The following is a 23,650-nucleotide window of genomic DNA, read 5'->3' as shown; positions in this document are numbered from 1 at the left end:
ATAAAATCTTGTAAGGCTGCCCCAATAAATTTATCGAGCTAAATATTTTGAAAGAAAGAATTTTATAACTCAGACAAATGTTCAAGAATTTTTCACGAGCTTAAAAGTTCAATCTATTTTGAGTACAAATTATACAAGATACATGTACAATGCATGTACATAGTGACTAGTGCAACCAAATAGAGCAAACTTATACACATAATCCCCAAGAAAATGCAACAGTCACCCTTAAAACCTAGATGTTTATAGTAGCATCCCACAGTCTAAGCAACCCATTGCGTCCACCACTACAAATCCTTTTCCTTTCAAGATCAGAAGCCACACATCGTACCTGAAGATAAAAGATGATGGCATATAAAGTTAAAGAGCAAATGATACAGTATTTAACACTACAACTGATCTATTCCAAGGCAGCAGGGGCATGGCAAGAAAAAAGAATTTAGAAAAGAAAATACTAAAACAGGAAAATTGACATAGTGGAGACCTGAGGAGAAGTGTTTTCCGGTGATCAGAAGGACCACCGGAGTTGCTCCACTAATTCAAATGTATACCTTGAAACTAGTGCCTACTGCATTGTTATTAAAGGCTAAAAGCGCAAAAAAGTTGTAAGGTCCGTGGAGGCTTTAAGCGCAAAGCGCAAATAAAGAATGGACTTTAATGAAAAAAGGCGCAAAGGGAGAAAATAATACAAATATATATTTTAGTCCAAGTCTAATAATTATAAACATAAATGACAAATATATGACCAAAGAAATTGAAAAAGAATTATGATAAAGTGAAATATCAATTAGTTAGTTTCACTTCTTCATAAGAGGCTCATTGGCAAGGAAATGTTTGCCTTAGAACCTTGATTGACAACATGAAGCGTACATAAAGTGAGGCGAAGCACTTAACACCTTTTGAGCCTCGCTTCAGGGCTTAAGCGCGCTTATAGCACGTCTTTGATAACACTGCTGCCTAGGCGCATTTTAAAAATTATTATAGCTAGTTCCTTGATTCATTAGATGCTTTTTCTATTAGTATCACTCAAAAAGGTTTAGGACTGGTACAGCCAAAAAAGAAAAAGACAATGGTCAAAAATACACTTGAACTATCACTTCTTCACAGCCCAACTATGATCTATTCTCTTTTCCTACTTGAATTATCACCATCATCTATGTATTAAAACTTATCTAGTTGAGTAGCTGGTGATAATTCAAGTAGGAAACAGGAACAACTCATAGTTGGCCCAGTCAGCTTCAACTGTATTTTAATACAAAGATGGTGATAGTTTAGGTAGGAAAAGGGAACAACGGATAGTTGGGGTGTGAAACTTGCAAAAAAGTGATAGTTCAGATGTGTTATTTTACCATTATCTCAACAACAAACAATTTATCCCCAAAAAAAAATAAAAATACATACCATTGCTGCTGTTTTCTGAGGAGTTCTGTAGAGCTGCCACCCCGCCATTTTTGAACCAGCACTAGAGAAGCCACCTAGCCTCTCTTGAGGACGGTGAAAGAGAGACATTGAATTATCAGCAGCCCCTATTCCTAACCAGTGTTCCCCAGCATCAATGGACAATATTGAGGCAGTATGGATAGTGACATTCTTTATACACCTTATGCCGCCTACACATAAGAAGAACAGCTTTAGTTATTCAATCAACCAGTTCATCGTCCATCCATCTCTATGGAAGAGAAGATAGTTAACTAATGTCAACATTCGTCTACCAACATCCCAAACATCAAATGTCCAGCAAAGCTAGAAGCATGCTGTATATAAGAATATTGTGTGAATGTGTTGCTTAATACTCCTATATACTAAATTTCAATAGCACAGTTGACAATCATATTGACAATGTCAGCCAGTAAAAGAATAAAACCCCATCCATGGTCAGAGATGCAATCTAAGATCAGATTGCTCAAATGGATACGGAAAGTCTTATGTACTAACCATGACAGTTCACAATCAGTCCAATTCAATGAGAAAACTCTGAATTCTCGGCCGGGTAAGGGTACATTAAATATCAGACTTCTGGCATTACAAGGCTACATTAAATTGATGATAGACTTTTGATATGATGGTGTTAAAACAACATACCCTGTGTAATCCCACAAGTGAGGTCTGGAGAGGGTTGAGTGAAAGAAAAACTTCATCATGCTAACAAAAATATTTAAAATGCAGGTTCTGAACTTATGATTATGTTTGATGCTTCCCAACTTTAGAATGTCACAAAAAGTTTGAACAATTCCATAAATCAAATTGAACATAGAGAGTTCCAGTTTTTTTAATGATCAAAAAGAGAAAAAGAAAAGATAAGTTGGGTCCAATGTTATCAAAAGCGAAAATCACAAAAAAAAAAAATTCTAAAGTCCGCTAGGGCTTTAAGCGCACATAACACATGGGATTTAACGAGAAAAAAAAGGTTCAAATGGAGAAAAGATACAAAAATATATGCTTAGTCCAAGACTAATACTAAAAAGCATTAATAACATAGGACAAAGAAATTGAAAAAAAATAACGATAAGAGAAATATCCATTGTTTAGCGTCGCCTTGTTAAGAGAATGCTTATTGGATAAAATATGTCTTAGGACCTTAATGATAATGACAGTGAAGCGAATTAAGTGGGGCAAAGTGCTCAACATGTCTTGCACCTCGCTTCAGGGTTAAGCGAGCCTTTGACAAGGCGAGTTGTACTATTATTGATATTACGGGAGGAAATCTCACCTTAAATAGAGAGATGTCATTAATAACTTACAACATATTAGCATCTAAATTCTAATACATCAACAACAAACCCATTGAAATCCCACAGGTGGGGTCTAGAAATCCCAGAGGTGGGATCTAGAGAGGGTAGAGTGTAAGCAGACCTTAACCCTACCTACCTACCCCATGGAGGTAGAGAGGCTATTTCCAAAAGACCCTTGGCTCGAGTAACACATATCAAAGCAGTTTAGAAAAAAAAGACAGAAGTAAAGAAGACCTAGCAAATAATAGGAAAAGCAAACAAAAATCGACGGACAAGAAACTACAAGACTAATGCTGATAAAAGAATAGTATCTAATACAGATAAACGAAGAACCAGCTTAAGTGTAACTCAAAAAGGCATCATGAGCTATCTGTCTGAACAATTTGATTTGCCAAACGCCATTAGAGAGTCAAGGATTCGGATGTTTTTAATGAGTCTTTAGGAAGAAGGGAATCAGCTTCACTATGATGATAATAAACTATAATAGATGGATTCACATGCAATTCAATGTTTTCCCTGTTACATTAACTGCATATTGCTAGCTAATTCTCCATTAAGTCAGGGACAGACTGGGTTACTCAGAGGAATTAAACAACCAATTTTCAGGAAAGACTTATGCGTACCATCATCATTTTCCCAGAACCGCAGAAGACCATCGCTTGAACCTGAGAGCATTTTTTTCATGCTTTAGAACGTACTATTCAAGATTTTGATCAACAAAACTGATGAAAAATAATAATACCCTGAGAAACAATAAAAGGAAACTCGGAAATCGAATACTTCTTTATTTACTGGTAATATGACCTGTTATTATCCCTTTGTCCGCTGAGGAATACTCCACACATAGAATTGGACCAGCATGGCAAGCTAGCACTGCATCACATTGTCCTCTAGAAACAGACCAGATTCGTGCCGTCCAATCATCACTACCTGTTATCACCGTGTCTCCCACCATTCTAATTGATCTGTTTGAAATTACAAGTTCCATTAATTATCATAGAAGCACAGCATAAAAGGAAAAAGATAATAACTCTGAACCTTATCTGACCTTATCCATTTTGTATGTCCCATAAGCTTGTGCATTTGCCTCCCAGCACGAACATCCCAAATGTTTGCAACCCTTCAAATGGAAATATAAAGAAGTCAGGCTTGTGCCAGTCTACTAACAAGTGATATTCATTAACGATTAAGAGCATGTTTGGATTGGCTTTTGGTTTTCTTTAACATTTTAGCTTAACATCAAGTGCTTATAAGCATTCCTTAAAAATTACCCAGACACTGCAAAAAAAATGCTTAAAAGCTATTTTAGCTTAAAAGCACTTAAAATAAGGCAATTCAAACATGCTCTAAGTTATTCAAGGATTATAAGGTGCTGCATAATATTGTATGGATTTCCATGTGGTGAATAATAATGCATAGGATTGTTGCACAGTAAACAATAGTAATGCATAGATTATTATGTAGGAAAAGCCTACTTTAAGGACATCTTTGTTTTTAGATACTCTTATCCAGGTATATCGAATACACATATGCCTATTCCACATTCTATCTCATATAAAAGTAATACAGAGAGTCCAGCATAAGTCATAAAGTATTAGTAATACTCCATTTGATTTTCAATTTGAACTCCTGAAACAAAACATTATGGTAGTCATGTAGAGATCACAATAGTAATACAGAGTTCTGTACCAGAAACTAATCTCCGTGTAACTAGTGCAGAATTTTTGTAAGTAGATTAATTTTCCTTTTCCCTCAAAATTAACGACCCCTAATCATAATATTTTAAGTTGTAAAAACCAGGTTTACATGACATCTCTGATGAACACAATAAACAGGTTGTTTAAAATGCTGATAGAAGTGACATACGCATCTCTGCCTGCAGCAGCTAAGACTCCTGTTGAGTCATCATACTCCATGCAAAGAACAGCACCAGAGCAACGGCCTACCGTAGCAACACAAGTATCTGTTCTTACATCCCACATCTTTACTGTCCCATCATGGGCAGCAGTAAGGACACGTTCACCTGAAAGCATGCGCACATAGCTGACCTACAAGAAGAGAGTATGATTTGGTATAATGATGAGATCACCAGAAGGGTTACATTAATGTACATCTACACATCGTACACATAATTAAGGTAACTGGACATCTTAATAAGCTGCTTAAGAAGAATTATAGTAAGAACTACTGTCATTAGAAAAATGATAAAATCAAGACCCATAGAATTATGCAAGAATTATAGAGATACCAAACAACTTAGGTTCCAGATTAGTCTATATTCCACTTCAACACCATTTCAGTTCATTAGCAACACAAATGATTAAGGTAACTGGATATCTTGATAAGCTGCTTAAAGGCATCTCCAACCCAAACACCAAATTTGGTATCAACACTATTTTTGGTGTAATCAACTCCAACCCACTGCACCAAATTTTACACCAAAAAGGAATATTTTTCTCTCTCTTCATTATTATATTATTATTTCTTATTCCATTTATATTGTCTTATTTATAAAACAAAATTCTTTCTAAACACCATATAGAATTCATACTATTTCCTTTTATAATTGTTTAATATAAAATTATTTTGTACCATAATTTTTTAAATAATATAAATTGCTAGCAAATATTATACATTATACATAATAATAGATAATACAAATAAAAGTGAAATCATTAATGAAATACAATTAAATAAACATTACATAATTAAAAAAATTATTTTAAATTCTACATAAATATTCAACTTTCAAGATCACTATGGTGCTCCCATAAATGCTCTATTAATGCATTACGTAGTTCAAAATAAGCTTCTTTGTCATTTAATTTTTTATGTCAAGCTAGAAATTATTGAAATTGATATTTTCATCTATTATCATTTCTAAGGTCGGAGTTGGATCTTCTGACGCATCTTGATTGGTGCATTAAGATCATACTCATCCTCAATTATCATGGTGTCCATTATAATACATGAAGTTAATATATCATGTAGCACTTTTTTTCTCCAAAAACGTGACGGTCATGAAGTTTATTATTTTCGGTTATTTTTAAGTACATTGTATTATTTGTTTAACAATTTATATGTGTGCATTTTTAATTTTTGTGAATGTTAATTGTAGTTATATTCAATTATAATTTATAGTAGAATTAACATAAATTTAATTTTTTTAAAAACCATGCATAGAAAAATTAATTTATAAAAAAGCTAAATTTTATATCTAAAATTAATATTATAAAAATATTAGAAATAATTAAATATACAAGAGATTAAATTAAAACATACCATTTATATAATGTTTGATAAAAAGTTTGTATAATGAAATAATATCAAAATATTAAAAAAATGAATCGGTGTGATAAATAGTGTTACACCAAATTTGGTGTAAAAATTGGTGTGGGTTGGAGCTAAAAACACCAAAATTTAGGATTTGGTGTAAAAATTGGTGTTGGGTTGGAGATGGTCTAAGAAGAAATAAAGTAAGAAGTATTGTCATTATAAGAATGATAAAATCAACCCATAGAATTATGCAAGAATTATAGAGATACCAAACAACTTAGGTTCCTGATTAGTCTATATTCCACTTCAACACCATTTCAGTTCATTAGCAACATTGGTACAAGATCGTACAAGTTCAGTTTGAGATTTTACTTTTCCTTTATGTTAAATTACACCACATTTGCACTTGTTCACTGCTTTGAAGTCCATTAATGAAAATACTTGCCAAAAGGCAAGCAAAAAAAGAATCATTTTCTATTTGGATATCAAACAAAAGGATTGAGCACATTCAACATGAAGAGATTGAATGGAACCTGTGCATTGTGGCCCTTCAATTCTTCAAGTAGTTGTGTTGTTTGTTTATCCCATACAAGAATAGAATGATCATCGGATCCTGATACCACCTTCCCTCGGTCAGAACTAATTGCCCTAACAGTCCTGTAAAGAAGACAGATGAAAAAATTAAAGAAACTAAAAAAAGGAGAAGATCAAGAAACTCTCTTACATTTAACTTCAAGTGGTGGAAAATGAAAGAGATAACCAAAACTTAAATGTAAGTTGAAAGCAATAAGCTAAACACCAGCAATGAGAAGAAAGTACATATAATCTTACCTTGTGTGACCATTCAGAGTAGCCCTAAGTTCAGCACCACGAAGGCTAGGATCCCAGATCTTCACCTGCATATTTTTTGCCAGAGCAATAACTAAAATGGCAAAATAAGATCACAAACACTTGAATTTGCTACTGCTGCTCTCTATCTCTACAAGATAATCATGTCATACACAATAGGTAACTCATTTAAGCATTACATGGTTGACTCTTGTTTCTCTCTTATTTTAGTTTTGAATGTTTTTATGAGAACATTAAATGCATGTAATTTACAATAGGAGGGTATTACTAATTGGTTTGATAATAGAATGCATATTATACACACATACACAAATAAATGTGTGTCTGAGTTCACTGTGCATGTGATTGGAAGCTATGGCATAAGGAAAGATGGAAATCACTATTCTTCTCATTATGGCTCAATATCGAACTAGTTGGAGTCAGTTCCATGTGCCATCTGTATCTGTTCTGCTCTATGGGGTCCATATCATTCCAATATTCAATAAAGACACATTAAGAATTTTTTAAAACTAGAAATACGTTATCTCACAACTAAAATAAAGAAATTATTGGGTCTTACAGCATAAGGAAAATTGGACCATGACAAAGGTAATAATTATAAAAAAACATTCAGACTCAATAATTCATATATCTGTACCGTGCAGTCTGTGCTTCCACTAATAAAGAAACCAGCATCCTCTCGGTCACCAACTAAATCCCAAACCTCTCTTTTCGTCACACAGTGTATAGCGGTAACTGCACCACTATGACCCCTTAATGTACGGATGCTGGTTTGCATTTTCTTTTGTCCAGCTGCTGATAGATCTTGTTTTCGAGGCGTCCCATTCTCGCTTGAAGCTGAAGTTAATAGAATAGCAAATCTCAGTATGCAACACACGGAAGAAACATAGTGTGCAAAATAGAAGGAATACTACATACCTAGAGTGCCACTATCAGAAGACCATTTGCTAACACGACCAAAAGACTTGGCTCTTATTGACGTATCCCTGCTGAACATGCTCTGGACCCAGCTTCTTCCGATACCAGATGCCTCAGCAGGTTGTTGAGCATCATCAGATGCATCCTGTGCTCGCGGAGAAGGTAATCCCAAGGTAGATGCAGACTGTAACTTAACTGAGTGGATTCCCCAGTATCCAACAAACATATGCCGGACATGGGATAAATATCCACGGAGTTTTATCTGACAATAAATTAGAAAATTAACAGATTAGGTAAGAAAGTTTAGCAACACTGAAGTCCATTATTCAATCTTTTAAGACCCTTTCTTTTTCTTTTCCTCGAAAACTTGTTCTAAACATGGTGTCAAGTGCTTTGAGCAAAAAACATGCTTAAAGCATGCAAATACTACCAACTTTTACTAATATGGAGAACAAGGCTGAAGAAACGGACAATTGAATAACAATATAGTCCAGAAGCGCAGAAGGTAGAGTGCCAAAAATTAAGCAGAGCAGCAGCTAAAACATTCTTCAATGATTCTCATAACGCACTAAAAAATAACATTACAATCTGTGTGACAACAAGTGATTATTAGTAAGTTTTAACTATGACAAATAAGCTATAGGTTAAAATCAAATGAAAAGACCAAAAAATATGTCAGCCCAGTCATAGAATTCCTGCATTACGGATCCAGGGTAAAAAGGAGCTAACTAGCCTGTCTAATGTTGGTTTTTTTTTTTGGGAACTAGTAATGTTGTATTCCTCAGCATATTGAGTTGGATTTACACAACTATAGCAAGAAACAGATAGAAACGCCCTAGGAAACATTCAATTTTTACAAGTAATAATAAGCTAACATTAACATGGCAAACTACAGAAACACCTCCACGTCAAAAAGAAGAGAGGCGGATTAGGGACATGAGAAAAAGTCTAATATAACTCACAATGTGCTTGTACCCAATGTTGTTTTTCCCAGCTATTGTTTCAATCATGTACCATGCATCAGTATCATGAAGTCCAAGGCCAGCCTTCAAGAAAACAAGGGAAGAGAATCAATATTCAGAAGAGAAAATATCATCCCAAAAGCAATTGGATGGAACAACTTTCTGCTTTACAATGAGGATAAGATGTACCATGTGAGTAGCCAGAACAATGAGCTGGGTTGTCACCAAAGTAGCATAATTGGTTGACCTGACAGAAAGAGAACATAGATTTGAAATATCATGCATACTTTCTCCTTCATTTTTTCCCTTTTGGGTCAAATCTAAGTATAATTGAAAATGGCAGCACAAAAGACGCCTAGAAACTTGTTAAGGAAGGTGATGCCAAGATCATGGGACTGCACTGTTTCTGGGGGAGTAGTGCATAAACAAGGGTTAATCTCTTAAGTATTATATCACTCAAACATAGGGTTGAAGATGTCTCTCAGCTTAGTAGCTTCTTAACAATATTGTTGGATACATGAAAAGCAATAATAGATAACTTGAGTATTTGACAAACTACAATGAGAATGTAGACCAGCAGAAAAGCAAACATAGCAGATATCTAAGCTTTTAATGGTTTTAATGCAGATGCAATGCATGTTTCAACAAGAACCACAAATATTTCAAATGCATTTCTCCACTGACACGCAGGGAGAATTTATACCCAAGGATCCTTTCCAACTTAAAGGGGCTAAAGACGAGGAGATCAATTTCTCCTTTCTTGTTCCTATGAATTATGAAAGGGCTTACAAAATGCTCAACTTTGTTGCAACTGATGATTGGATCAAGAGTTCCACAATTAACTGTGGGCAAGAAAATAATTAGGTAATTTCACACCTTCTATGTGCGGATGACACTTTTTCTGTGAACTTGAGGAAAGACAAAAAAGATATACGAGACTAATCCTTGGTGGTTTGGAAGGTGTATCAGGAATTCATGAAAATTGGGCCAAGAGTCTTAGGGCAGGTTTGGACAAAAAAAAATGTTAAGAACCTGTTTAATGACACATTTTGTCAATTTTTCATTCCAAATACCTTTAACATTTTTACAAGTAAAATACATGTCAAAACACAGCTTCAACTTCCGAATAGCCATTTCAACTTAACTTCAAATACTACCTTTTTTCAAATATCATTCAATTCATGTCCAAACTATGTTGCATGAACTCTTCAAAAATGTTGATGGGTGTGCGCTGGATCCTTCAAAAGTAGTTCATTTTTGTAGAACCCAAGTATCCAACACGGGTGCAAAATCATTTTTGGAGAGTTCGAGCAACATAGCATTAACCGCCTCTAACTCCAGTCAACTCTGTCTATGATCTACGGGAGCTAGCTACTATCCCATGGCAGTTAAAAATGTATCAACAATATATGTGGGCTTAACCTTGAAGACAAAGCATAACTCTGAAGCTATTTGGGAGGGAGTAATAGAGAGATGTGAAAAGACTCAACTGGAAGCTGCAAGTTGTATATTAAGAGTCCTGCTTGATTCTTACAAAGATTGATCTTCTTTTGAATTCAATGACAACTTAAATTATTTCCTTATTCACTACGCCTTGCAAGGTGGAAAGGAAAAGGATCAACATTTATTTTCCAAAACTTTTTGAATTCCGTTTTCTTGCTATTGCTGATGAGTGTTGCTAATATTAAAAAGGTGTTGCTTCTTATGGTGAACTCTCTTTATAAGTGAGCGATGTTCATGTTTCTGAAGCATAAATAAACTGTCAGCACTAAACAGCATGGTGCACTTTCAATTGCATCTTGCTACCTGTCTCCAGATACATTCTCTTGTGGATATGTGCTACCAAGTCCTTTTTGATAACCATACTGCAAATTATATTCTTGGTCTCTTGCAAGTTATTATATGGTACTTTAACAGAAGTAATGTAATTGGCATGTCTTATTTTTGGATCTTGTTTGAAGATGTTCAAGTTGTTTTCATCAGCATGATGATCTTATTTGGTCATCTTAGTCTATTGCCAATGATTGAAAAAAAAAAGTATCCTGCCTAGGTGACAACTGATTCTATTTGGAGAGATATAAACTAATGCATGATATGGAGAATGAATATGAATCGACCCCCTACCCAGTTACTGTAACCCTGCACAAATCAGACTATTTTTTTAGTGCTGATTTTTACATCATTAATACTCAACATTGCAATTGAGAGGACATTGCTAGTATATGTAAAATAATTGACTCTCCCTTGCCTTAATATATCTCAGACAACTTCTTTTTATAAAATAATGTATGTCGGACAACAACTTTTTATAAAATAATGTCTGTCAGACAACTTCTTCCTATATTGTATTGTCACGCCGACAAATTCTTCATACAAACCTCTTACCTTGGAATCTCTTGGAATTCCTTTCATGTAGGAGAGGCGGTATCTAAAGTGTCTACAACATATATGCTGCAGTTCAGCTAATGACACTAAGTATTTCGTAATCCACATGTCGCATCCTAGCTTCAGTAATTCATTTAGAGAAATTATTATCAATCCAAATAACCGTCATTGAAAAGGAAAACAAGGCAAGACTTGTAAAATGCTAATATGCCAAAACGAAGCATACAGATAATGATGGGTGTAATATAAACTTGTATGGAGCATAGATCAATAAATCGCTTACTTGCTAGAATAACGGTCCAGTAGACAATCAAAGTATCCTTCCCAGAAACTGCAAAATGAAGGTGGAGATGTCAGTCGGAAACCTCATACAGACTCCTCAAACTTTGATAGACTATCAAAGAAAAAGGAAAAAAGACAAAGGTTTGAAAAAAGTTATGAACCTCAGTCTTAGTTCCCTATATATTACCAACACCACAATTCAAAAAGACACCCTTGTAATTGAGGTATAGTGATTACAAGGTAAAAGGACAAAGTTAACCCTTTAAAGTTTAACCATTGTGATACGCTAATTGTTCAAAGTTCCAGTAGTTAGTTAGGAGAAACTTGTGGAAGCTCTTTTATAATCTAATCAATAAAAGCTAGTTAGGATTGAAATAAAATTTATGCTGAACAACAATTTCAAAAATAAATAAATTATGCTGAATATTCAAAAATATATGAAGGAGATAGCACCTGGATATTCGAACACCATAGGGGTAAAATTTCCAGAAAGAATACTTTGATGGGTCACATATTTTTTTATAACCAAGAAATACCAAGGGCCAACGGTGTAAAGTTTGAAACTGGATAGATAGTGGGCCCGCCCTCTACCCTTATCCACTATAATACTAGGCTTTTGTTTACAACAAGGTTCGAAACCCACACATCACATGTCGTACTCTTACCACTAGATCAAAGCCTTGGGGACTTTGATTGGTCATATATGGACATATATGATCTTGTTGTTACCTTGATTGTACTGTGTAATTTAACATGACACCAGAAAAGGAGACATCAACTAGTAACATATTTTATGAGACATCAACTTATGATGTATTATATAGTTTGACAGAAACATACCGTAGCTCCTCCCAGATAGAAAGAGAACGAAGATGTCGTTGAACATAGTCGGAGACATTGTTTATATCCTTCTTGTACATTTCTGCAGAGACTTCCAGGGCATCTCTGACAGTTGCCATGTCATTCCTAGACATAGCAAGATTAATTGTTGTTTTCAGCTGCAGTTGTATGAAAAAGTATATGTTAGACAAGTTGAGTCCATGAATGCTCCTGTTGGGCTCTTGGCTAGCTAGCTGAAAGAAGGAATACTCAGAATAGATTGTGATATTTCTAGTGACAGGTGAGGGAGTAAAACAACAACGTAATACCTAGTGTAGTCCCACAAAGTGGGGACTGGGGATAGTAGAGAGTACGCAGACCTTACACATACCTTAGAGGTAGAGAGGTTGTTTCTAATTAACCCTCGGCTCAACAAAAAAACAGGCCAAAGCCATTTAAAAGAAGTAACAAAAGTGAAAGCATACTGAGTAGTAAAAGTATCACTAAAAAGTAAAAGTGCTAGTTAAGGAGTCTTGCATGAAGTTGTAAATCAAATAAAAATGTCATCTCAGAGGGGAAAACTGAAGAAAATTGTCAACAGTATCACTTAAAAGTAGGAAGTGTCACTTTACCAGTTCTTTGACTGCAATAAACTGCTCCTCTGACAATTGACAGTTCAAACCCTATGAATATGTGGAGCAAAGGGTGGAAGTCAGTGCACAAAGCATGTCAAATGATTAGATAACAGTGCTGATTTGAAGCTACGTACTGAATGAATGTGCTCTCTTATACATTCAACGAAACCACTACCACCAATTCCTTCAGCATCTGACTCAATAAGTGCTGATAAAAAACACAAATATTCAGCCAATTAGCCTGTTCTGCATTTGCTAGGACAGTAGATTATACCAGCATTAACCATAAAAAAGCCAGTAATTCTGGGATATTATGAAAAATACCGAGGATGGTTCCATATTCAAAGGAGGAAAGAGGATCATCAGTTTGTCCCAAATTCACAAGGCGTACCCACAATCCCTGTTTTAAGGAAAAGCAATTGCAGATATGGAATTAAAGATCTATATGAGAAGTCTTTTTTCTTTCATCAAAAAAGTAAGAGGCATCCACGAGGCCACAGAAGTGCAGGTACATGTACAGAGCAGACAAAAGAAACCTAAGTCGGAATCAAAAATATCTTTGGCAAGAAAGCTAAATATGATAGTCAATTTTAATACTTTACAATAGCTCTTTTATAAGCTCATAATTTCCCGTGTAAAGTTGGTGGAGAATTTCTCTGTTGAGAAGGTAACGATTTGTACCATAAACCAGTACTTATGTAGTACTGAAAGCCCCTTTACAAAAACGTATGAAAATCTAGGAACAAAAACAGCAAGCCTAGCATGATTCTAATACTTCTAGGATTGCTTCTGCATCTACAGGGGAACTCTTTGTACACCAAAAACATAATAACTGAATACAATCTGTTTTGATCATTTGTAGGGATCTGCTTCTAGCATTCCTTTCTCTCCAAATGGTCCACCAGATGATGCTGGAATTGTCCTCCAATAACTTCTGTTCTTTGCCTCGATTCCTGCTTCCTCCCATCTTGAGAGAGTGTCAACGATCGTGCTAGGCATTGTCCATTGAATGCCTCTGAGATTGATGGAAATCTTCCACAGAGTTGGTGGAAAATTTTGTTACACTACACAAAAAGTCAACTAGAACCAACAACAATGATGCCTCAGTCCCAACAGTTGGGGTCGGCTATATCGATCCTCACTCACCAAGTTTCTCCATTTAAGCTCGCAAGTCAGTTTGAGCCTTGGAAGCCGGAAAATTAAGAGATAAATGGAGTAGATGCACACAGTCCATCTACTGAGAACTAAATGGATTTTAAGTTGCATTGTCAAACTCGAAAAATTGACCCGTAAGAAATGAAGAACTTTAACTTCTTGTTAACTTTTTGGCATTCGAAAAAGAGAGAACACCTACGTATTTATGTATTGTAAACTCAGTATTTCTGAGAAACATCAAAATACTAAGCAGAATTCTCTTATAGGAATACTAATTGCTAGTGCTTTTGTTGTCCTGACGAAACTAACGATGTTGCAAATGCTAAGAAATTCAGACAGCATCATTTATTAGGAAAATACTCTGTAAGCTATAAGAATGACAACACTACTATTTGCAACTCTTATTAATACATTCCAGACATCATGTAATATGATCAAAGTTATGTGATGAATGATGACCATGAATATTTGGTCTATCTATAAAAATGTATAGACTTCACCGACCTGGTCAAATAATAGGTGTAGCATTACCCATCTTAGGCTGTTGTACAGTGGCTAATAACTGCATATTTTTACTAGTCAAAGTTTTTCAAAGAACTGAATCTGTTAAAAGATCATGCAATTTAAAGCCAAACCAGGAATGTACATACAACAGTCAATAAGTGTATTATTTTCAGATGTAATTTGCATACTATCTGGAAGCAAATGAACTGTATTACATGCAACACATCCCCAGTCTTAATGTGATGAGGAAGCTCAAATGTAAGTGGTTAATAAGACAGCTTTAATTGCATTTTCTTTCTCGAATGACCAAGAAAGCAGTTAATTCAACTTCGGAACTTGGGGGTAATGAGCCCACGACCCCTCTATCCTTGTTCACTTAAAATTCCAGAGTCAATAGAATTGGTGCAAGAAACCAAGTTTTGATCTTGTGTGATGTATAACTGACACTTTTTACTTTTCGGGAACCAAAGACCTGGCGGCAGGACAACTTTGGTTTCTGTTTTTTCAAATAACCTTTTTGATAAGAATATATTATTTTGTACTTCTTCTGAAAAAAAAGAACAGTTCTTTTTTCTTCTTGTTGAACCAAGTACACCTCCTATTTAAGTATTTTATATACAAACTTTAGCCACTGGTGGTGGAGAAGTGGACTAACATGAATTCAGGAAGACTTTGTGTATTCAAGATAATAGAAACTCAAATATGATCAAATAACTAAAAGTGAAGTTTCTGATATAATTGTTTGCTGATTCACTATTTTTCTGGTTAAAATCAGCAACATAGACATACCGCAATAATAGGAAGAGGTCCAAACTAATAGTTCAGGTGGCTTTCAGTTCTCCAGTTCTATTAATATTAACTTATTATAACAAAAATTACTCACCATCTGGTGAAAGGCAACTGATTGTCTATCCAAGAAGATAGAGAGGCACAGGCAGGAAAAGGGGCGTGAACTGTTTTCCTTCATATGTAACAAAGTGAAAAGCAAAGAGCAGGACAGCACTAAAACCAGCCTTTCCTACTCTTCTAGATTTGAAAGATAGAACAGAATAGATCATATAAGTGCAAAACAAGGATCAAGGGTGCATTATAAGCCATCTTTTTCTGCTTTTCCGGATACGAGAGCAATAGCATAACAGATATCATTTTCATTAAATCCTAGCAAACAATAAAAAATACATAATCACTAGGCATGGAAAGTAAATAGACGGGCCACTCTCCTTCCACTTTTGCTCCATGATACAAATTTATTGTAAAAATAGAACAAGAAAATTAAGGACAATAGAATAGTAGTCAATAACTTCCACTTCTATGAACTTCCGCTCCATATGGAACAGTTCAAGATGGGTGTAATATTGAAGGAAAGCAAGGAAAATTTTAAGGAATGATGAACTCAATGTAACGAGGAATAGTATTACTAATTTCTAAAGTACCCTTAACTGGTAGTGCTTCTGCAATTTTCATTTTAAAGAATCTGATATGGATATACTGTACAACTTAAGAGAGAATATATAGAAGGAAGCATCTGATATAAAAAGACTTGGAGGTTTAAGGGTAACAAATACTTCACCTGAAGCTTAACTTTTATGTCCAAAACCATACGTTCCCTCTCTGCCTGTAAGGAAGAAAAAAAAAAACTGGGTTGAGAGAGACAAAATAGTGAATCACAGACATCACAAGCAAAATATAGAGAACATACAGCTCGCTCTCTGGGGCTTAGACTTTCGGCCTTTGAATCATTTCCAGCAAGTACTGAAAGTGAACTAATGAAATGGAGGAAAAATTAATTTTCATTTTAGAGAAGCAAAATGATGTTAACATCCAGAGAAATCCCACATAATAACATAGGACATACCTAGTAGTATGCCTCCCAGAATATTCAAGTGCTCCACTTGCTGCTGCTAGAATCTGCTTCCTCTTTTCCTCCTGTTCTTCCGTTCTGGCATTTGCAGGAAACCTGTCATAACAGTATTTGGCACCTGATCCTAATTTTTATTTTGGAGCAAAGGGGGGGTTTACATCAGTGTTGTATCCATCCCAACAATCGTATGTTCATCAAACATGATTTAGACACATCACAATAATAAGAAAAGATACCTGAAATCCCCACACCCGGATCAGATATAGTTATGATCTCTGGCTCTGCCATAAGTGAAGGAAGAACTGAAAGAGGATTTTGACCCCTGCCAATTGCATCTTGTAACTTATCGAGGAGATTATTATTGTTTTCTTCAGAACCAAGACCTCTCTCCAAATAATCCAAGAAACCCTGGGATTCTAAAAACTGACTTATCTGTTGGCAAAGTACAAAGAAAATAAATACACAAGTTTGGTGACACCAGAAGCAATAACCATACAGAAAAAGCACATGAAAGTATAGGTGTATATGTGTACCTATGAAATATACATATATATTAGAAATAAAGCAGGTGGATGAGGTGAAATTTTTTCATTACAGGTTGAGCTTTAACAAACCTCGTCGCATTCATCTTATACTAATATCACACAATAGGCTTACAAAACAAAAGAAGTTGAACATGAATGTCGGAGTCTCCTTACTTCTCAGTCCTAAGCTATGTCCTCCCTATCTTATCAAGATATTAGCCTTCAATTATGTGATGAAATTCTAATGCAAAATCAGTCTTATTTGTTTGTCCATTACTAAAATAAACTGAATCCCATCAAATCTTTAACAAAAACACACCATGTATAGATTAAGTAAATATTATATATGTAACATATAGGATCAACAAATGTATATTATCATCAAATAATCCATCCTAAATTCCTGCATGCCCTTTTTGACATGTTGAACCTGTATATCTTATAAAAGACCAAATATTTATACTACAAGCAAGTTAAATCAATTTGTATGTCTACAAACACAAGATGGGTACTTCGACATCACCATTGAATCTGGTGGCTGGTTTGTTGACCGAGAGCGCTTCTTCAGGAAAGCCTGAGAGTTGAAGACCTGTGTTGCGGTATTTTCCTGATACAAATTGATGAAAAATCTTACTTTTCAGTTGCACTTTCACCTGATACGCCAATTAGTTAGAAGTATAAGCTTCTTACTATGAAATTGCGGTAGCCACCAAGTATTGATGCAAAGAACTTTAAGAATGTAAATCTGCAAAAGGAACAAAAACCAGTAATATGTCATTTTATTTGAAACCTTAACTTACAACTTCAAGTATCCTCCCTGAGACAAACAAAAGCAACCACAAATATTGTAAAATGACACATAAGAATCACCTAATTTGAATGTCGTGTTCTTCTCCCCATGGTCTGTTGCCACCTCGTTGGAACTGATCGGAGACATTTGCTCGAGTAGACTTCATTTGGTCTATTCCAACAACATTTGGATACAACAACTTCATAATGTCACCACGCAGGGTACTATATTCTGGCTCTGGTATGGGAGGAATGTCCTCTGTTGTAGTGATGCGATTATGCTCAAGATCCACTATAACTACCTAAAACATCAAAGAAAGAACAAATCAAAAAAGTGGGATAAATAGTAAATTAAGTCAGAGCACACTAAAGCTAAGTTCCAAGATTCAGCATGATACTGAAGAGGACTCTAATTCACTACTTTTTGGTAAGTACACAGCTTTTTTTGATGACCCGGAAACCTGTATAGGGCCACAACCGCAGCTTTCAGAACTCAGTTAATGAACCCTTCCCTCTACCCTTCACCACTTAAATACCAGGCTTAGCATGACGCAAGTCTCAAACCTGTGATCTAAGTCATAAGTCCCTCAACCTGTGCCAGTTGAACCATAAATCCAGGCTTAGCAAGCTTTTCCTATTGATATATATATGAGCTTCTCCATCAATTTCTCCTTCTCACTACTTGTCTTTATACCTTAGAGAACAACGGAGTCAGGCAGTTTAGCGTCAGTAGTTTAGTAAGCGAACTGGAGGTTTTGACCACTATTGTGTGAAGTGGTGGTTCTGGTAAATGGAAGTATCCTATGCATGAAAAACCTAATCGAAGGATAAGTGAATTAAAGAGATTGTTAAAAGAATGTCATTTAGAATTTACCAAGCAACGATTCCTTAACCTATAAAGCTTGGATCTGCTTCGACCCTGACTCATACTGGCTCAAGCTTGGCATATCTGAGACCGTGCAAAACTTTACTAACGTCACTCCAGCCTGGGAACCTAAGTTGCTCGGACTCGGGTGCGAGTATCCGAGACGGATGCGAATCCGAAAGTCGGACTCGACAAAATTTAAATTTTAAGATTCGGGGGTGCGAATCCGAGTATGGATACGGGTGTGGGGATTCGGCTAAATTTTTTCAATATTATAAAATATCGTTATAATAATAATAATAATAATAATAATAATAAATATCTTGTAAACATATACTTTAAAGCATATCAATTATAGATATACAAATTTAAAAACATAAATTAATTATAACTTGTTATTAATTAATTTTAAAAAAATATAATTCTTTTTATTTATTATAAAAAAAACTGATCATATATATATATATATATCCTAACTTTAATTGGACACTACAATTCATTAAGATACTGTGTGTTGTCCTTTCTTCTTCCAAAAAAGCCTTTTCTTCTCCCAAGAAATCTTTAGCATGGTATGTTCCTTTTCAAGAAAAAAAGTTCTCTCTTATTTTTCATGAAAAAGACTTTAAAACTCTTTGTTTTGTCCATGGAGCTTCGCCTCCTCTATGTTCAGGGACAAAAAAAGTTGTCTGCTCTCTTTCTCTATTTGTAAGCTTTGCCTCTTCACTGTTCTTTTCCATACAAACTTCATCGGAGAAAAGTCGTCAACTTTCCCCGGCCATGAAATCGATCTCTTCTTCTCCATTTTTTCTCTCGGCTCGGTCAAAGTATCCGGACCAGACTGACCGAATCCGACACGCACCCCGCACCCGCACCCGCACCAGAGTCGCGTCGAGACGGGTTCGGCTGGAAAAATGAAGAGTCCGCGCAACATAGCTGGGAACTAGCTGGATTCAGACTACACTACTAAGCTACCAACAATTTCCCTGATAATGTCTCTCATATTCATATGCAATAAAGTCATATCAAACTACCATTTCTATCCAAGCTGTCGTCGATTGAGAGAAGCAAAAATAAATCAGGATTTGGCCAGAAACAAAGCAAGGCTATGTATAGTATGACCGATCACCATCAATAAAGAAGAATTCTTTAGAGATTTCTATGACATCTTTAAAATCTCACAAGATACTTTTTCTTTTGCTTAAAAATAAAAGGGAAACATGGAAGAACAGTGCCATCTTTATACGAAACTAAGTAGAGGTAGAACTTTCTTGGTGCTGGTCTGCCAATAAAATTACTTTACTATCAAAAAGAGGTAGCCCATGAAGCTCCGTGATTAATCAACACTGAAGACGACTGTTTAATCTCAAAATGATAACTCAAGTTATTTCAGTATCAAATGAAAAGGATAAAGAGAGTTAAGTGTCTATATTAGATTATAAGCATTAAGTGAACTTACACCATCCATCGTAAGCCCGTAAGTATCCACGCCAGAGTGAAGGCCCATCATGTATGGCGTAGGAGCATCAATATAGTCTACTCCACTGAAAAACAGCAATGGAATGTAGACATGCTTCAGCACAACAAACGTCAGAAAATCAGATGACTGTCCGTGGAAACCTCAAAACATAATAAAGTCCCCATAGGATAGGGCTTTACGTAAATATACATACAAACATGCAGACATACATAAATATACATTCATAAATTCATATATACATGCATATAATATAATTTGAGAAAATGCACGGGATAGAAATTGGAATAGCAAGCTATAAATCCCAAAAATATTTCATAAATCAGTAAAACACACCTGCCACCGAAACGGATAAATTAAGTGGCATATGGCTTCTGATACAAGTGTTAACAGAGAATACCTACAAAATCAGTAAGTTGAAATTAGGAAACATGAATCCCACAACAGTATAGAATCAGCTACACAAGGACAGTACATTGGAGCTCTTCGTAAATATGATTTTGGTACAACCTATGTACTGATTACTTCATTATGAAATATATACAGTTACCACTTTTTTTCTCTGCTTAGGGGTTTTACAGTTGTCTTCTGCGTCTTGCAAATACTAGTAAGCAATTAACCTTAATCACACATCATTTAAAATTTAAGGTATGCACAAGAAACAGGAGATGATACAAACAGTGATACATATAAATTGAAGAAATTAAACAAATTTACTTATGGTTCCCCAGGAGTGAGAGCAATAGGAAATACATGTTCGATCGAAGCAAAATCCTTCTCTCGAGTAGAACAGCTGTAAATAATTGGATTACATTGTCCACATCCAAACACTGAAGCAAAGGCTGAAATGATATCTGTCATCAAGTAAAATATAGTCAATCCTGAAGCAACCATCCAGTGAGACACCCTAACTGGAAAAACTCTCAAGAAGACAAATGCTAGTAAGCTTACATCGGCATGAGGAAGGCCCTCCTTTGGTGGAACTTCAACAGAGAGAAGGCTGTTCTCAATAGCAAATAGCACCCTATCTTTTCCAGGTGTTGGCAAAGGTACATTGGAGACTGAATATGCTATAACATCCCACAGTGGCTTGCTGAAATTTTTGCAGAGCTGACAACATTAATGCGAAAGATGATAAATATAGAAAAAGGGACAACAAAAAAAACTTTTTGTTGCAATCCATATATTTTCTGTAGTCAAGTAAGAATAAGAAGTTTTATAATTATTCTTCTATAACATTTTTTGTGCACATGCAGGAAAAGGAAAAATGTAACCCTTGCTTCACAACTGGGTAGGGAAAAATATAAGCCAGTAAAGTAGGAGAAGAAGGGGAGGAAAAAGGTGGACCCTAGAAAAGGATGTTTCACACTCTCTCCACTTAACTTCCTCTTGTGAAACCAAAGAAGGTAGAGAGCCTTCTCAAATCATTTTCTCTCTTTCCTTTCCCTTGTTGACAACAACAATAACAACATAATCCCACAAGTGAGGTTTTGAGAGAATAGGATGTATGCGGACATTACCCCCTGCCATTGTGGGATAAAGAGGTTGTTTCTGATATACACTTTTGAGCAATGCAGGATTGTCAGAAAAATAAACCAATAAAATAGCAATATTTTTTTCATTAATAAGAAACGGGTTGCAGACTCTCTGGGAGATCTAAATACAAAGTATGAACTTTTATCATTAAAAATTGATGTGCAATATATGTGTCAACAGTCCATGGTTGTATCATAAACAGCGAAGCTCTAAATCCATACCTGCTTCCAGAGGAGGAAAAACAAAGCACAAAAATTTCCTCAAGGGCATCTCGAAGGATTTGAAAACTGGGAGAGCGTGAGACAAGACAGATGCACTTGTCAGCATATGAATTTACAGGAATGCAGTAAGCTTCGGCAATATCCTCACAAACAGGATCCCGAAATGCGATGCAGCTGACGTAGATCTTTGACCCATCACCCTCTATAGCCATTAACACTAGTCACAACCCAATAAAAGAAAGAAAGCGGAAAGACTAAACTGACAACAGCAGAAGGCACAGAGAAGAGATTAATTTTTCTTCTAATAAAATGACCTTAAAACAACAGTCTAATTAAATCCTTCTTCGTTATTAAATATGGATATAATGTTTTATCACAAGACCAGCAATAGAACTACAACCTGTACAGAGTAAAGTTCAAACGTCCAGACAACTTTTTAGTCCAGCCTAGCATAAGTATGTTGAAGGGATTTGTACACAATCAATGGCATTCCAGAAAACAAGGGAAGATATTGTGTGAAAGCTACTAGCATACCAGTCAAAACAATAGGATAACTCCTGGGGAGAGTTGATGGATCATTTGAATCAAAACCTGACCCGTAGAATTCCACACCAGCTGGTAGAACACACTGCATTTCAGAACCGCAAAAAATGATTTGTAGTGCAAAAAACATATAATCATTTAAATTATGATTGGAAAAGAGTGCTTACAGTAGGAAGTTGAGGAGGAGGGGGAGGGTAGAGAGTATGATTGGAAGGAGGGTACTGATCAAGAAGCGCTGGCATATACATAACCCCTGCGCCATGGTAGCCTCTGTTACCATCCAAGGTCCGTATCTCTGTCCCAATACCACATACTACGAAGTACTCGAAGATCCTAGCCATTGACAGATCCCAACTTCAGATTATACGTTAACTCCGATCTGATACATTGCATTCATATGAATTGAAGTTGAACAAGAAAATTCTCGCTGTTGTTGGCCCTGACCCTCGTCCACCGAGACCGAATTCAACTCGAATTTTGGGTCAAGACTACAGACTAGCAAGTAGCAACTAATAGCTTTCCGAGCCAGAGCCAGCCCTATACAGATTTTCCGACTTTCAAAAGTAAGTATTTTGCTTGATATCGAGAAAAATATTTTTTAATTTCTTTATATTCGTTTTGTTTAAATATTTTTAAAATAAATTTATTTTTTTCTAATTGAAGCAAAATTATATCCCTAACAAAAATTAGGGAAAAGAATCAAAAATACTCATTAACTTTTTTTTATTGGTTAACTTTGTCCTTACCGTTAAAGAAAAGTTATTTATAACCTCACCGTTAGCAAATTTGGCATATATATCCTTATTTAGACGGAAACTTCAAATCAATCCAATTGCAATTAAAATTATCCAATTATCTCTTACTCACATATTGAAAACTATAAACTAACTAATAATATATTAGCGAAGTACATTATAAATAATATTTTTTAGCTATAAATAAAATAAATTATATATATGTATATATACAAAATTTTACAAAATCCAAATTTGAAATAAAATATATAAAATTGAAAATCATAAACTAACTAAAAATATATCACCAAAGTAGATTATATGTAAATAATATTTTTTATCTATAAAAAAAATAAAATATGTATATGTGTCGATTTGGTTTGAGTTTGATTTGATTCTTTTTTTTCTAATACCAAACCAAACCTAGAGTGGTCAATTTTTTTTTCAATCGCCAAAGCAGAAGTCGATTTTTTTTTATTTGATTTGATTCGTCGATTTTATTTAACTTAATGATTCGATTTATACACCCCTAATGGCAAGATATGAGTTTCTTGATTTTCAAATGAAACAAAAATATCTCAAAGCA

General features: G+C 35.2%; 1 protein-coding gene and 1 non-coding gene across 2 annotated transcripts; one reads left to right on the top strand and one right to left on the bottom strand.

Annotated features, from left to right (window-relative positions):
* Window positions 1-43: 43 nt before the first annotated feature.
* Window positions 44-22,888, bottom strand: LOC107014520 (DENN domain and WD repeat-containing protein SCD1). Its single transcript, XM_015214449.2, has 31 exons — window positions 22,498-22,888; window positions 22,322-22,415; window positions 21,788-21,989; window positions 20,982-21,123; window positions 20,784-20,884; window positions 20,367-20,430; window positions 20,013-20,126; window positions 17,773-17,993; window positions 17,593-17,647; window positions 17,426-17,509; window positions 16,615-16,810; window positions 16,373-16,502; window positions 16,217-16,280; window positions 16,088-16,132; window positions 13,183-13,258; window positions 12,993-13,066; window positions 12,856-12,906; window positions 12,245-12,402; window positions 11,406-11,453; window positions 8,927-8,984; window positions 8,738-8,821; window positions 7,776-8,037; window positions 7,495-7,694; window positions 6,840-6,904; window positions 6,542-6,665; window positions 4,599-4,780; window positions 3,781-3,852; window positions 3,537-3,697; window positions 3,356-3,397; window positions 1,402-1,610; window positions 44-331 (listed from the first exon to the last, which is right to left on the bottom strand). The coding sequence occupies exons 1-31, from the start codon at window positions 22,669-22,671 to the stop codon at window positions 236-238; spliced, it is 3,648 nt and encodes a 1,215-aa protein (XP_015069935.1). The 5' UTR covers window positions 22,672-22,888; the 3' UTR covers window positions 44-235.
* LOC114076587 lies at window positions 10,432-10,561 on the top strand. Its single transcript, XR_003577648.1, has one exon. It is a non-coding gene; the product is annotated as a small nucleolar RNA snoR137 (small nucleolar RNA).
* Window positions 22,889-23,650: the final 762 nt, after the last annotated feature.

This window comes from Solanum pennellii, chromosome 3 (assembly GCF_001406875.1).
Source record: "Solanum pennellii chromosome 3, SPENNV200".
NCBI lineage: Eukaryota > Viridiplantae > Streptophyta > Magnoliopsida > Solanales > Solanaceae > Solanum > Solanum pennellii.
This window is presented reverse-complemented; position numbering and strand designations above follow the sequence as displayed.